Here is a 15,393-nt window from a genome sequence, read left to right as displayed (position 1 = left end):
GCACATGCAGCACCACCACCACAGAACAATAAGCAGTGAGACCACAATCAGACCTGGGACCAGATAGAAACAGATTGAGTTTTCTTTACATTCCCATTGACATTTAAGTGTAAACTAAAGACCTACATGTTGTCTCTGTGTTTTAAGAGTCTTTAAGTTATTTGTATTCACTTAATATCCTATTAGAATCAGGTCCAGCTTCGTTTCCGCTCAGTGAGAGAGGATTGATTGTTTTCTATCTTCGACACAGAGCCTAAAAGAATCAATCCACACAAGAGGCTGCAGAGGGCGCTGCTGCTCAGTGACACAGTGTTGCTTTAAACATTCTTTTTATATATAAACTTGACATGACATTACAAAAACGGCCATGGAAACAACTTTTTAATCATATTCAGTTCACCTGGATTAATGGTTCTTTCAATGAGATGCTAGGTATCGGTATATGAAGCTACTCTATTATGGGATTTAAGGGTTTTAACTGTGCAGAAACAGTCCACAATACACAGTGTTTGTTAGATTGGAGTCTGGCCCAGGTCTGTGGATGTAAACAGAGTTGAACGGAGTGAATAGGTCGGGGGAGCAACAGGTACCTCGGTGGTTACCTCGTTAGCCAGCAGCAAATGGGCATACTGACCGACCAGCAGGAGAGAAGCAACAGTAACACAAAGTCAACACATGTGATGTCATCATGGAGAAACAATCAACAACAGCAGCAGCGAGAAAAACACACCGCACCGCACATGATCAGTTCAAGACACATCCAGGAAAATATCTTGAAAAGGCCTTTTTTTATCTATTTTGCAGTTCATGATTTCTTGGTGAACAGATTCAACGATGAGAAGTGAAACTGTTGATCTTTTCACATCACGTCACAATCCATGAAACAAGCCAATTTTAAGTCATAGCAAATTTCTTTAAACCTTTACTTTAACATTTAAGTCTGACAAATCCCAACACTTATTGTAAATAGACACTTAAATCTTAATAATGACGATTAACAGATGTGTTCAGATCCACATTTTCATGTCCTGTTTCAAGCGGGGAGATTCCCTTTGGTGTTGCACAGAATTTGCTCATACCAGTGAGTCATGGGTATTCAATATATGATGACTTCACAGAATCCAAATGAGAGGTCATTTCAGGCCACTAACACTGAGACAAGCTGCTGTGAGCTTTGTGCTACTTCTACATCTAGGTGGAAGGTCCATATTTTATGTCATAATTTTTGTGGGGATGTAGCAGTGTTGTTATTTATATTTTCAAGAGTAAATGTTATAATAATAGTAAAAAATAATAGTAATACTCGTGCAAATCAAATTTATTTATTTATACTTTTTTGATGGTTGACAGTTTTGAATTCTCAATTTTCTTTAAATCCTTGATGGAATACTTACACTGTTGTCTTCTACCTTCTCCCTCCTCTTCACCTTGTTGGATTCAAAGTCTTCCATGAGCGTCTGCATGTAGTTCCTGGGTCGTGATCCCCCGGAGTCCTCGCTGCCGGCGTCGGACAGGGCCCCCTCCGAGGGCGAGGGCGAGACGGGCGGCGCCGGTCGAACCTTCTCAATCTTTCCTGCAAATCGCACAAAAACACAAAGAGTCAGACAAGTTTGTTGAAGTGACACGTTCACGTGAAGTTTGGTGGTTTTTCAATCAACTAACCCGGAGCTGTCTTTGCTGTCAGTGTGAGTCTAGTTGGCAGACTGTTGCTCTTCATCTTATCTGCTGGAGTGATGGTGGTCTTCTTCATCCCTGTCCTCGCAGGGCCGTGACCGCTGCTGGACGCGTTGCTGGGGCGGACTTTCACCACAGGCACCGTCTCCCTCTGCTTCTTCAGCTCCTCCTCCCTCTGCTGAGCCGCTCGGATCTCCTCCTCAATCATGGACAATGTTCGCTGCTTCTTGGAGCGCAGGCGGAACGGGCCGCTGGCCGCCGCCTCCGGCTCGGGGCATCGGGCTGCCACAGCCGTGCTGCGCAGCTCGGCCGCCTCGGAGTATTTACTGAAGTAGCTGAACTCCGGTTTCTCCGGGCTCGGAGGGGAAGGTGGGCGATAAACTGGGGTCGGCCTGGAGACGGGAGCGGTTGTGGCAGGAGCTTGAGCCAGAGATGAGGAAGCAAGCGCCCTGGCGTAAGAGGACTGGATTTTGATCCTGGGGCCCCCGTTTTTGGCTCTCTGCGGGGGGGAGACAGTCTGAGATGGCGGCGGGGAAGGCGTCTGGAGTTGTGGCTGCTGAGTCTCCAGGAAGTCTGACGGTTTCTCTTCGGGAGTGACTCTCACCTCTGGACACCTTTCTGGCAGAGGGGACGGGTTGGATGGAGCTGGACTGGAGGACACAGGCGACTGGAGACTTGGACCTCCACCAGAAGACACAGGGGAGAAGGAGACTGGCACTGGACTACTGGTGGAAGCTGAGGATGGAGACACCGGAGTGCTGTACTGGGAAGAATCCAAGTCCAATCGTTGCCACTCCCCGTCGTTCTGAGCCGCCAGGGCATTTTGGATGGCGTTTTGGACGAGCACCCCGGCGTGGAACTCCAGCTCGTCTTCTGTTGGACTGCCATTGGCCTGCCCGTTGACTGGTGTGGTGGGCTGGGGGGTGGGAGGTGACACCGGGGTCAGTGGCAGCGGGGTAGGGGGTAGCGAAGCCCCGCTGTCGGAAACATTATCCAAGCTAAACACTGTGGTGTCCTGAGAGCGGACAGATAGGTCGTCCAACCCCGAGTCGGACTCCTCCGGGTTGTAGGTCGGAAGGAAATGACCCTTCCCTTCCTCTTCCTCACGCAGGATCTTCATGACGGCTCGTGCACACGTGAATTCACCTGCGATTCCTTCGTCAGACCAGGTCACGTGACTCTCTCCGGGGTCAGCGATGTCCCCGCTCCCCTGGCTGCTCCTGGTTGTGGCTTTACAGAAAGGTTTGGCTGAATATATCTGAGGAGCCACGTCCTTCCTTGTTGTCTCCCCAAGCAGGAACTGCCTCCTGGCAGAGGAGAAGTCAATCTGCTTCTCCACAATGTCCTCCTTCCTGGTCAGCTCGGGGTCAAAGGTCACCACTGACGGAGGGCCTGACACCTGCGGCTGCAAATAGAGATGGAAACAGAAATGTTTCAAGAAAAGATATAAAGTAATCCTCATTATCAAAGTCTGTGTGTGTGTGTGTGTTACCTCTGTGTGTGTGTTACCTGTGTGTATGTGTAGGTATAATTCTGCCTCTGCTGTTTCCTCTCCTGGTATTTCTTAAGCGATTCGAGCTTGTCGGTTTCCAGCTGCTCCTCCAAAGGAACCTGCAAAGAAAAGAACGAACCAACCGAGGAACCAGTTTGTTTGTCAGTAAGTTTGTCTGGAAGCAGCAGAATTTTAAACTGAAATCCATGATTCAACTGGAGCCCACCTCTTGAGGAGGGTTCCACCAGCGGCTGGCGATGCCTGGATTCTTCTTCACAGCCTGGTCTTTGATCAGTTCCTGACGCTCACGCTCCAACTCGTGAACCTGACCAAAGAAAACAGACATGGGGGAGAATCACCATCGAGGATCCAGCAGTAAACTTTAGCTTTTCAATTCATTTGAATTTGAAAGGAGGAAACAACCATGCATATGAAGTGTCAAGTTATCAATGTCTGTAATTACAGTCTAATATGACTCAACTGAATACTTTATCCAGTTTTCTAAAGGATTTATTTTGCATAAATGAAGTCTGTTGATTTTATAACAGTCTTCTTATTGTCGTCCATCTTTATGAATATACTCTGTGGTCTGCTGCCCACCTCCTCTGTGGGTCGTGTCCTCGTCACTCTGACGTGCTGCTCCTCTCCGGGGGAAAAGAGTTTCGCGGGCCGCCTCTCCTCCTGAAACGCCCTCAGCTCAAACTTCGCCCTGCCGGGCCCCGACTCCTCCCCCTGCACGTGCCCGTTGGTTCTGACCGGGGAGTCGTCCTGGTGGACGAACGTTGTCTGTCTGGGCCCCTCAACGATGACGGGCTGGTGATTGACAGGAGGGGAGGCTGACACACAGACAGAGGGGGAGCTTCTGTCAACGCTGATTGGTTTGTGGTGATCTGACGGACACGAGGTTCCATTAGTGGGTGTTTCTGAGGCTGCGTCTAACACCTGGTCCAGGTAACGGATCTCCTGTGGACACAGCACATGATCAGGCTGCTGCAGTGGACACATTTTGTACAATATTTGTATGTTAGAGGAAGGGTGTAAAATGTTATTTGGATGATAAGCCATACAAACTGTATATAATTATATAAATGAAAAGTGTTGTTTTATCGCAATAAATGTAGGGGGAGCTCCTGTGCATGCATATTGAGGTTGGACGTTCTGCAAAACCATAGACCTTAACAGAACCAGTTCAATTACAACTCAACCCAAAAGGAATCTAAAAAAACCTCAAAGTTTTCGATGTTGATTTCTAAGAATGGGATTCTGAGGTCCTGCGTACCTGAGCCACCTTGCTGTCAGGAGTCTCCTCTTCGCCGTGGGCTCGGTTGTTGGGACTGCCGAGGCAGCCATGTTGCATCTGCTGGCTCTCCAGCTCCATGCTTGCGGGCCTGTCGGTGATAACGCTGACCGATTCCTGGAAACTGACGCTCTTCAGGGCTCGCTCTCTCGGCGTTGAGTCACTGACATCCTCGGCTGCCCGCCACGATTTCTGTGTCAGCACACAAACACACAAACAGACAGAGGGCGTGTGGGTTAAGAGATACAGTACGGAGGGGCTGCACACTACACATACAATGTTTGCTCCAAGACAGAACTAACAACCAGTTTTAGCACAAAAATATAAAAATCTGATATTCTCTAGACTAATCATCTCTAACACACACACACACACACACGCACACACGTACACACACACATACATATTTGTCTGCATTGCAGTAGCACAGTGTTTCTGCAGCAGGAGTGTGTTCTGACTCGTTCCCACCACTAGGGGGAGCAATACACATGCTGGTGCTTTATTACTACTACAAACAACCATTTACTTCCTTTCTTCAATTTAAATTCAACCACTTAAAAAACATTTGAAAACATTTGTATCTTCATTACTTTGATAAGAGACGTGTTCTGCAGTTGTGTGTCACTCGCAATGTAAATGTTAGAAGAGATTCAGGTTTCAGGTTGTGCAGCTGTGAAGATGTTCATGTTTGAGACAAAATGTGTTTCTTCCATTTCCAGAATCCAAATGACCTTTTCAAACGACTAATCGCACAACTTCAAGACAGAGTTTTGCACTAAAACATCCATCTTAATGGCCTCAGAATTAAATGTAATCATGTTATTGCAATACACTGCTCATGTTTAAACAAACACGTGACTTTGACACCATTATATGTGATGATGCTCTTAGAATATGACAGTCACTAAATAGGGTTATTATATCATTACTGAAAAGTGTGTTACACCCTTTTGAATCCCTGTTTAACACTTATTTCTTTGTGAATCTTTTGTTGAACCTTTTTTGTTCATTAGCCTCTTTGTCTTCCTTCCTTTCTTCTTTCTAAATCTTGGAGAAAAAGTCTGTATTAGTGTCGTATTGTTGTTGATGTTGCTATCTCTTTCTTTTCTTTTTCTATATAATGGTGTCTTGTAAGCCTGTTCGAGGCTCGGAACATAATGGGCATGACACAGTAATACAAATCAAACGATCAATCATATCCTTGCATTTTGTTGTAAGGTTCTTGAAAGAGAGGATAAGTGTTTTCTACTCATTATCTTGTGTTACCATCCTCGTGACCTATTGTCATCCATCAAGTTGTCTCATTTCCTGTTTTATTTTGAAGCCACTTTTCTTCATTAGTGCTTTCCTGTCCTTTTCCTGTTTCCTGTCCTTATGAGCACCTGTTCTACTTTGGAATCCTCAGAAAAAATTGTCCCATGACTAGAATTAAGCACATAAATATATTTATTTTGCATAATCAGCAAACATTAACGCAGATAATGATATATCTAGAAAAAAGCATGCAAAAGGAAACACGCTGGCCTGCAGGGATCGAACCTGTGACCCTGTCTTCTTTGTGAGACATCTGTCACATTGTTAGCCAGAAGCTTCATGTGCACGCTCTTGTCTTTTATTGACTTCCCATGACACAAACGCTCCATTGGCTTCACTTTTTTACTGCCTTGGGCTTATTACACCTCCACTCTGAGGGTGTGTTTACTTCCATGAGGAGCTGCTGGCCCCCATTCTTTGTAACATGCCAAGTGTGTGTGTGTGTTGGGGGGGGGGGGATTTAATGAGGGTCACTTGAGTGAATAAGATCCCTGTTCAGTTAAACACACATAAGGAGGGAGTCTTGACTTTTTACATCCTCCCACACTTAAAAGATCAGACTGTCTTTAATGATGTTTACAGTTATTTGAACAAGCACAAGCGAAAGGCGGATTTTAGTTAATTTATCTACCCCTCTTTTTCTTCTCTCTCTCCTTTGGTTTTCTCATCCCCTCTTCTGCTGAGCCCCTCTCTGCTCTTTGTGCATCTTTTCCTTCCTCCCTTCCTTCCTCCCTCCGCTCTGTGAACTGTTCCATTGAAGGAACAGCGGTCAGAGAAGTCACATGGTGGATTATGACACCCTGCCTCTTTACAAAATCCTTCTTGTCTCTCACACACTGAGGCCACACTCTCCTCCACTCTTCTTCAGGGCTCTCTCCTCCTCCTATCCTCATGTGTCCTTTTTTCTTCACAGGGAAAGAAAAGATATCGCCTCTGGCATTTTGCTGATCTGTCTGGCTCGGTCACATGCAAATTCCTCATTTTGCAAAGTTAAAACCTATGACATTTTACAGTTAAACATGACTTCTACGTTGTTGCTGGGTCATTGTTGATTCTTGTGTGAGGGATGTGATCTGTGTACGGCTGAGAAGTTTCTCTAGTTGTTGTTTGAAGTGCAGACGTGCTGGATTCCAGGCTATGTTTGCAGTTTGTTTGAGTAAAACCCCAAAACAGTGTTCAGGCAAGAGAGGAAATGAAAAAAGGGCCACGAGCACAGACGACTAAACTAATAATACTCAGCACGTCTGATCAGATGTCTACATCTATGCTAGTGGCTTTGTGGGGCTGTGTAATAATACAGATAAGTACAAGCCACATTATCACCTTTTAATTTCAGCATGTGCCGCTCCGTTATTACACACATGGAGTTTCGGGGGATTGAACAAAGTACCCTGAAGTTACAGCAATCCTTGTGGGGTCAAATTTACATTTTCACGAGGAGATTTGACCCCTGCTGGTGATTTGAGAGAATATAGTTTTCAGGGACTCGTGCATTGGCTTCACATCCTAGATACAACCTATGTTAATGAGTGAGGACACACACGGGTCCTCTGTCCACATCTATCTGACCCGTTGTGTACATTGAATGAGTGTGAGTGTTGGAATGTGTGAGTGTGTCCAGCAGCAGGACAGTGCAGAGGGGGAGGATATCCTGTTACTGCCTCAGGAAAACAGTACTAGAGTACAGGAATGTCTCATATGTGATGCTATTCTCCTGCAGACACACACACACAAACACACAAACACAATGGAGTGTCTGTGTGCAGCAGTGCATGCAAGCACGAGTGTGTTCTTTCAAGTGTGTGTATTTGTTTCGCAGGTGTGTATGAATGTGTGTTGCATTGAGGTGAGCTGACATTCCAGGCATAGCTGTCTGTCCTCAAGGTCGGACTTGTGATGGAGGACAATGTGTGTGTGTGGGTGTGTGTGTGTGTGTGTGTCTCATGCATGCAAATAGATGCCAGTGTCCTTGTCGTGCACCTGTGAATCACCTGCATCTAAATGTCGTCGCCCTCAGTGTGAATTTCGGCTTTTCTACACGGCTTCGGATATTAACTCTTGTTTCTCCTCCACTTTGTGTTGTGCATTCTTTGACCTTGTCTTTGCCCTACCTGCTGCTTGGCTGGGTACCGAACCTTATTTTGTCTTAGGGACACTTTGCCTGAGCCTGAGAGTCCTGCAGTCCAGCGTTTGTGCTTTGGTGTTGGGTTTTTAATCATTTATTGTTTGAGCCGTGGGTTTAAAGATAAAATCAGAGGTGGGGTTAAGTTCCCGAAACGAATCCGAAAGGAAATATTAGATTTTATGATTAGAAATATGATTAGGATTATATATAGAGACATTAGATGCCTTCCTGGTCTTGTAATGCCCAATAGTAGTTTTACTTCACTTTTTCGGATCCTTAACTTGAAAAGAAAAAGGGGAATCATTCTTCAACATGGGTTAGGGTTAGGGTTGGGGGGGGGGGGGGGGGGGGGACAATAAACATAGTGGAAAGGGAAAGTCAGAACTACATTAGTACAAATGTGTGTCTGTCTGAGTCAGTTCTTTGCTGCTGTCTCATTTTCTGTCTTCACGTCCATCACATCTGGAAATACTTACTCTCCGAATGTGATGCACCGAAATCACAAATACACACACACACACACTTTGAACACATGCACTTGGCCGCCTGCCTGAGACCGTGCGGGGGGGGGTTCATAAGCCTGAAGACAATCATCCGAAAGACAATACACCCGAACACTTCCTGACACACACTCTCTTTATGTCTCATAACCTCCATCGTTCAGTTTCACATACAGACTCATCGGCCGTGCCTTTTAATATCACGTCACAGTCGTCTGCTAGAGCGCTCACTGCGGTCAGGACACATGGCAGACGTAAAGACAAAAGCCTGATGATATATACGTCCACAGAACAGACACACACACACACACACACACACTGAGCTCCTGTTGTAACCAAGAGCAGTCTGCGTTTCCCCCTGGCTCTGTCTCCTGGCTAAATATGATCCTGTGTAGTAACTGGAGCCCGGTGCTCTCGTGTCCAAACAGCCTGGATTCTGAACCCAGGCCAACCCGGTGCTATCATGCGCTTATTCAAGATTTCAGTGGAGACGGTTTGTAGAAGCTGAATAACAATGGTTGCAACTGATAAACTAAACTAAACATGTGGTTAAATGGACACACAGGGCGTTATCTGACTGGAAGTGTCAGCAGAAAGGCAGGTGGGCCAACAGCTGGACAGAGGAATCGGTGTGAAGAGGGTAAAGTGCATCATGTTGCAACCTCTTGATAAACTTTGACATGAGTACTTAACCTTAACCAAAAATATGACTATAAACAGTAAAACGTCTGGGTTTTGGATCAGGCTTTAGTGTATTCTGACACTTCCTCCTCCTTTTCCGTTCCCAAGTTGCTGCCTACGTATAAAAATGTCACAACTTGGCCAACAGATGAGGGGAAGTTTTTCCAAAAGAAACACACAGAATATTTTTCAGCCTTTCTCCCATTTTTTCATTCAAATAAAATCTATTTAATAAAAGAAAAAATACCACAAAATGCGTAAAAACGAGGTAATGAAAATGGACCACATGGGTGGTACTCACCTGTTGCTCTCACAGCTAGCCTATTTAAGCGACATCAGTAAATCCAAATTGTAATATTGAACAGCTAGCCTCCTTTAGTTGTGTTTCGTTATCAGAGGGTTTTATCCCATTCAGCTCTGTTCCCTTCAGTCGAGCCTCGGTCCGTCCTGTTCCAGAAAGTGGGAGTGCCGGACTTTTCCCCTGGCCAAGCCTTTTCCTCCTCTTCTTCTCCTCCTTTTCCTCCCCTCCCGTCTCTTTCCTCTCCTCCACAAAGCCTCTCCTTTCTCAGTAACATTCCTGCTGGCTGCTCTGCTAGCTGTGATGTCATGGGCTGAGCGTGTATGCATGTGTGTGTGTGTGTGTGTGTGTGGGTGGATTTCTCCAGATGCCCTCATCCACAAAGACCCCTTCTGTACCGGCTCTCCTATACACACACACCAATAACATCCACCCTCACCCTGTGGCTCCCCACTCCTCCCTTCCTGTGTATGACCAAACCCTCTCTTTCTCACCTCTACACGTATGTCTCTCGCCCCATTTTCCCTTTATCCCACAGCTTCTGTCAAAAACTGAGGAGACTGAGGGTACGAGGCAGGGGGGGGGGGCGCGATGATGAAGAGATGATGACTGACAAAAGAGGAGGAGGAGGAGACGATGAGAGGGTCACATTTTCATCTCTCATCATCAGTGGAGGCCCTCAGCCTTGTGTGAGGGTTGTATTCACTTTTTCAATAAAAACTAAATTAAATGAAAGCCTCTAAAGCTGCAAAGTATTTTATCAATAGTGCTTTTAGAGGACTCATGATGCTGTTAGTGCTGTTTCAGGGCTTGTTCACCTTGAAGCAGTCAAACTTAATGGAGGACAAGGCAATTTTATTTATACAGCATCATTCAGATGTGCTTAGGAACCAAATATTTGACTAAACCCTCATTTTTTATGTCTTGGCTCACACTAAAACTTACTGCAGGTGTTGGTTCGCGTGTGTGTCTGTGTGTGTGTGTGTGTCTGTGTGTTGGGTCATAGGATCGGCCAGGCAGAAACCAGAGCTGACCTGAGTCACGGTTCACTTTCTCGGCTCAAACACTAGAACATCAAGACGCAAAGCAAGTGGAAACACTTTCCTCGAATTTACAAGAGCGATTAGCAATACTGTGTCAGCAGCTGCTAAATGATGGAGGACGGGGCCAGCGTGCAGAGTGCATTTCAGAAATTAGAGCAATAAATTGTCATCTTTCTAAAAAGCAGAATAAGTAAATGACTCAGCCGTTTTACAGTGGAATCTGACAGAAATATATATCTCTGCTCTAATAACAAACTAGCCTCTTCTCTACCGGGATGAAATATCACTTGTTGAACTTGAATATTTTTAAACCGTGCAAAGAAATGAATAAACATTCCTAGATTAAATTTAATCTAGGGGGCCAGCTGTGATCTGTCCGAACCATCTGTACATCTCATGTCTTATTGACAACCAAATGAATATAGAACGGCCCTCTGTAAAGTGTTTACCTCCACCAAGGTCCAACCAATTGGCCTCTTAAATTCAGTTAAGCCCTATATTTACGTCAAGAAGGGCGATCATTTCTCACAACTATTTTTCTATTTCGTGGAAATTCATTGTTTTAACGCAATCCTGCTGAAAACCAAACCAAAAAACACACAAAAAGACAGGCGTGAAAGATTCAGTACTGATGGAAGCCGGAGGGTTATGAGCACGGTGGTCCAGAGGTCAAAGAGGTTATCCTACTTTGTGGCTGCAAAGGAAGCCACGCAAACACCATGTGTGCCCATTATCAGCTGCCCCTCCCGTCACAGGCTAACAGACAGTGCTTGTCCCACCCACTGCTTCTAAATATGAATTTGCCTTTGGTGACATCACTGCGATTCTAAAAATAAACCAACACAAGAAAAATAAATCAGCTGGAGATGTGCCGCACCCTGTCTCGTTCAATTATCCTCGTTTCAAATGAAAAAATTAAAACATCTTGGTGAGTTCCCAGGCCAGAAATAACCCAGAGCCCATATGATCAAGAGAACTCGGTCACAGACAAAATTGGGACAGTAACCCAATTACTGCAGTGGAGAGTTCAACTCCCGGATGGCGTTGTGACACACAAAGTCACCAGTGCCATTATAACAGCGCTGGTGATTTACAGAGGGAAGAGCTAACGATGGCAGGGTCCAGTTTTAAGTGTGACCGATGAAGAAAGTGTCACGGACTGAAGAAGGACAGCAAGAGTGTGTGTGACTGTTAATTCATGTGCACGTGTCTGCGTGAATATGTGCAACTGGGTCAACAGCATCGCGTCAATACAGAGCAGCGCCCGCAGCTGTCTTACGTCATGGAATATTGATCATGATTGATCGGAAAAAAACAGCAAAGGACACAGTTGAACACCACAGCAGGAAAGAGACACATTAATGTTCAGCTGCACGACACACAAATTATTACAAGAAAAGGTAAGGAAAGTAATTTAACATGTACTTATTTAGGAACTTTTGGAACACACCATGCAGACAAAGAAACAGCATGATCATGTCTTACTCCATTAAAGAGTAAGCTATGAACCTTTCACCTTTCAAGCATTTTTCATATAAGAAGAGGAGGGGGAGAAGGAGGAGAAGGAGGAGGAGTGTGGTCTCTATTCAAAACAAACCAGCACTTAATTTTTGATTTAGGCCGATCAAATATGCACAACTTGAGGTTTCATTTTCAAATGAAGCATAAATCTGAACCCTGCATGTTTCATGTTCTCCCACCAAACAGATTTTGGTGGATATTTGAGAAAGGGAGGAAGAGTCTGCGTTGAAGTGTAAAGGGTCCGTCGTCTATTGTGCAGCGCAAGTGATATAATCTCTGGTCTCAGGCAAACTCAAAGGACAATGTGCAACTTTTGCACAAAAGCGCGTTCAGTGAGGCTCACGCCCTCCTCAGCTCTTCAGCCTCACACACACCACTTTTTGAAACACTCAAGTCTCGCTGGAGGATGGCAACAAAATAAAAGATGGCGCATTGATCACTTTTTAAGACATTTAAACAAATTTAGCTGCAGCGTAAAGGGAAGTGGCTGATTGGATAAAAGCCTATCAGAACCCACAGGTCATCTAAACAGGAAGCCAGGAAGCTCCGCTAACTTGTATCCACGGAAATGGCCCTCGACACAGGATATACACCGAAAACTAGAGGCCACCTGCGCGGCTAACACACAAAAAGACACCGGAGCGCCAAAGCATTCCTGCCGGGAGGTCAACATTTGGTTAAATACAAAGTTTGGAACAACCAGAGCAGCCAAGTTAAAACGAAAGAATTGCAAAGTTCACAGAGACAGACTTGTGGGGTGTTAACAGTTGCAGCCAAGTCTTTCAGCATCAGTAACGCAATCTCCACAGCTGCTGAAGAACGACCACACATTGTCTTCACCCCCCGGACACACAACAACAACAATCATGCAAAGTGACCTCACAATGCTGCACAAAAGAGTGAAATTAAAGGGGATTTCACCTACCCAGTGCCAGAGAGCCCAAAACAACAACCACACTGAAATCATGTTAAGTTGCCTTCTGAGCTTCGGGATTTTACAGAGGAATGTTCTGCATGTCGGGACTCATGGCAACAATTTGTGTCCTTTTTCAGAAGCTTCTCATGACACCGCTCGCACACAAGCCCGGCCGTCTGAGACCCCCGATCACAGAGCGACAACAAAGGGTCCGACAGGCGCTTCAGAGAGGCTCACCAGGCTGAATGCTAATGCTCCACTCACACACACTTGTAGTTCTATCTTTGTGAGGACAATCATTGACAAAATTGCATTCCCAGTCAATTACCACTAACTTAAACCTAATACCAACCTGAACGTTAAATCTGAGTCTTCAATCTCCAATTGCCAGGGGGCTTTTACACCCACTAACCTAGGTGCCTCAAACCAGGGTCTGGACCTATAGACTAAAATACAACAGCCGAATTTACAACATGCTATCGTAAGATACACGCCCATCTACAAACCAATTGATGTAAAGTTAGACTCAGCCCGTGGAGGTACATTCCCAAATCCTCCAAAAGGAAATATAAACTACAAAACTGGTCCTTACAAAGAGGGAAGTACAAGTACACACACACACACAGACACACACTTGCACACTCCCAGATGGAGGGCTCTTCTTGAGCAGAAAGCTCTGTAGTCAGAGAGTGTGACATCTTGTGTAAACACACACTCTCCAGCCACAGGACTGAGCGACAGATTAACACAAGAGCAGGACGAACTGACACAACACACAGACGAGAACACACACTGAAGAGTCACACACCGTTACTCCTCTGTTAAATTGTGTTCATGCAGAAGGTGCAATGCTTGTTTTTCTCTGGACCACAGATGTGCATGTGGAATAATAGTTGTAGATGAGATCTTACACGTGATGATAGATGCAAAACTGTAAGAATACAACCTCACATATACAAAATACAAACTCTGCTTTTGGTAATGAGACGTGGGGATTTCATCAGAGGAGTTTATGTTCCCTGTTGCCTGAATGTTCTGGTAAATGCTGTTGTGAGTGTGTCTGACCCGGACTATCTCCTGCTGCGTCCTTTATGTGAAAAAAGAACTCAGACAAATGTCCTGACCCAATTTTCTGAAGTCCATGCCTGAAAACGGCTTCACTACGTTTGTCATAACTTATCAGGGATATGTTTTATCCAAGTATTTGGAGAGAATTTATTTCCTTCAGCCTCTCTGCCTTGTTATCTACAATGTTCCACCTACAGCAGGAATAAGAAGAATGTCACACCCTAAACTTCTTGCCAATAACCGTTTTTTTTTTTTTTTAAGAACTGTTCCCTTTCCTTCCTTTCCTTCCCTCGGCCTCCCCCCGGTTATATAACGGCACAGCTCTCTCCTGCTGTTAATCTAGCAGAGCACAGTACATGCTGTCAACCATCATTCCCTTTGTTTCATATCAGATCACACACATAAACACACAGTGATCACAACAATACAAAAACTAACAAGCACTTAAAAACAGGCTAATTCATCTTAAAGGCCTGAAAAACAAGTCTATTGCAATACAGTCGTTTGTAACCTTTAACTACAACAGGAGCTGTTGCTAATACACAATGAATAATCACACAACAGGAAAATGTGAGTATGAAAAAGAAATGTCACAATACGAAATAATAAGAAAGATTGTGCAAGGAGGAAACTAGAGGAGGAGAAGACGACACTCGGATGACTGAGTTTTAGAGTTTCAAGTATGAAATGGTGTGTGCGTGTGTCTCTGTGTGTGTGTGTGTGTGTGTGTGCAAAGAAAAATTCACTGAGCGTATAATTCTAATCCTTTCCCAGCATGAATCGGGGGTTTTCAGCGGTTCTCACAGCAGAGACCACACAATAGTTTCAGAATACAATGTGTGGTCAGAGAAGATAATGTGGCCATTTTCTAGAATATAACATGTGATACAAGCAAAGAGTCAGTGTAACATAGATGCTGTGTTTACTTCTTCTTCTTTATTATTAACAGTATATTAGTCCTTAGCTGTTTCCCATCCTCAGCCAATCATGTGTTGTTTTATCTACGCCTCCACATTTGATGTTACAGGTATTTAACAGTTAATCAAATCACCAGTTCAAAGTTAGCGTGGCCTCAAATGCACAGAGTCAAAGTGGAGACTAGATTAGATTAGTGACTTACACTGCAGCATAACGCTCACTTAGATAACAGCTGGCTATGTATAGAAAACTGGACACACCCACCACAACACACCAAGCTGCTACAGGTGGTTAACTGACTGGTTATCAATACCAAATTGCACACATTCGAAAAATCTGTCTTTTTCAGCTAAATCCATGAATTCTCTGACAAATCAATGAAAAATCTGGAGCTTTCTCACAATGTTCTTTAAAACAATCCTTGGACACACCCCCTGACCCAGATCTGCACCAAACGGGTAATTAATGGGTTCTGCCTTGATGGGCCATGCTGCAACCCCCTATACAAAATGTAGTTTTTTGCATAATGTTGCTAAAAAACAAACA

General features: G+C 44.7%; 1 protein-coding gene across 3 annotated transcripts in view; it reads right to left on the bottom strand.

Moving 5' to 3' along the window:
• LOC133975526 (PALM2-AKAP2 fusion protein) overlaps nt 1-15,393 on the bottom strand; it is a 68,512-nt gene that overhangs the window by 3,758 nt on the left and 49,361 nt on the right. Inside the window, exons 10-16 of one of the 3 annotated variants that reach the window (XM_062413495.1) lie at nt 4,446-4,655; nt 3,767-4,129; nt 3,393-3,491; nt 3,184-3,285; nt 1,663-3,079; nt 1,395-1,573; nt 591-629 (exon numbers count right to left, since the gene is read on the bottom strand). In XM_062413495.1, coding sequence (XP_062269479.1) covers nt 591-629; nt 1,395-1,573; nt 1,663-3,079; nt 3,184-3,285; nt 3,393-3,491; nt 3,767-4,129; nt 4,446-4,655 — 2,409 coding nt within the window. The remainder of the gene's footprint in view (nt 1-590; nt 630-1,394; nt 1,574-1,662; nt 3,080-3,183; nt 3,286-3,392; nt 3,492-3,766; nt 4,130-4,445; nt 4,656-15,393) is intronic. The other 2 variants (XM_062413496.1, XM_062413497.1) reach the window with 2 other exon arrangements.

Source organism: Platichthys flesus, chromosome 19 (assembly GCF_949316205.1).
Source record: "Platichthys flesus chromosome 19, fPlaFle2.1, whole genome shotgun sequence".
Taxonomy (NCBI): Eukaryota; Metazoa; Chordata; class Actinopteri; order Pleuronectiformes; family Pleuronectidae; genus Platichthys; species Platichthys flesus.
This window is presented reverse-complemented; position numbering and strand designations above follow the sequence as displayed.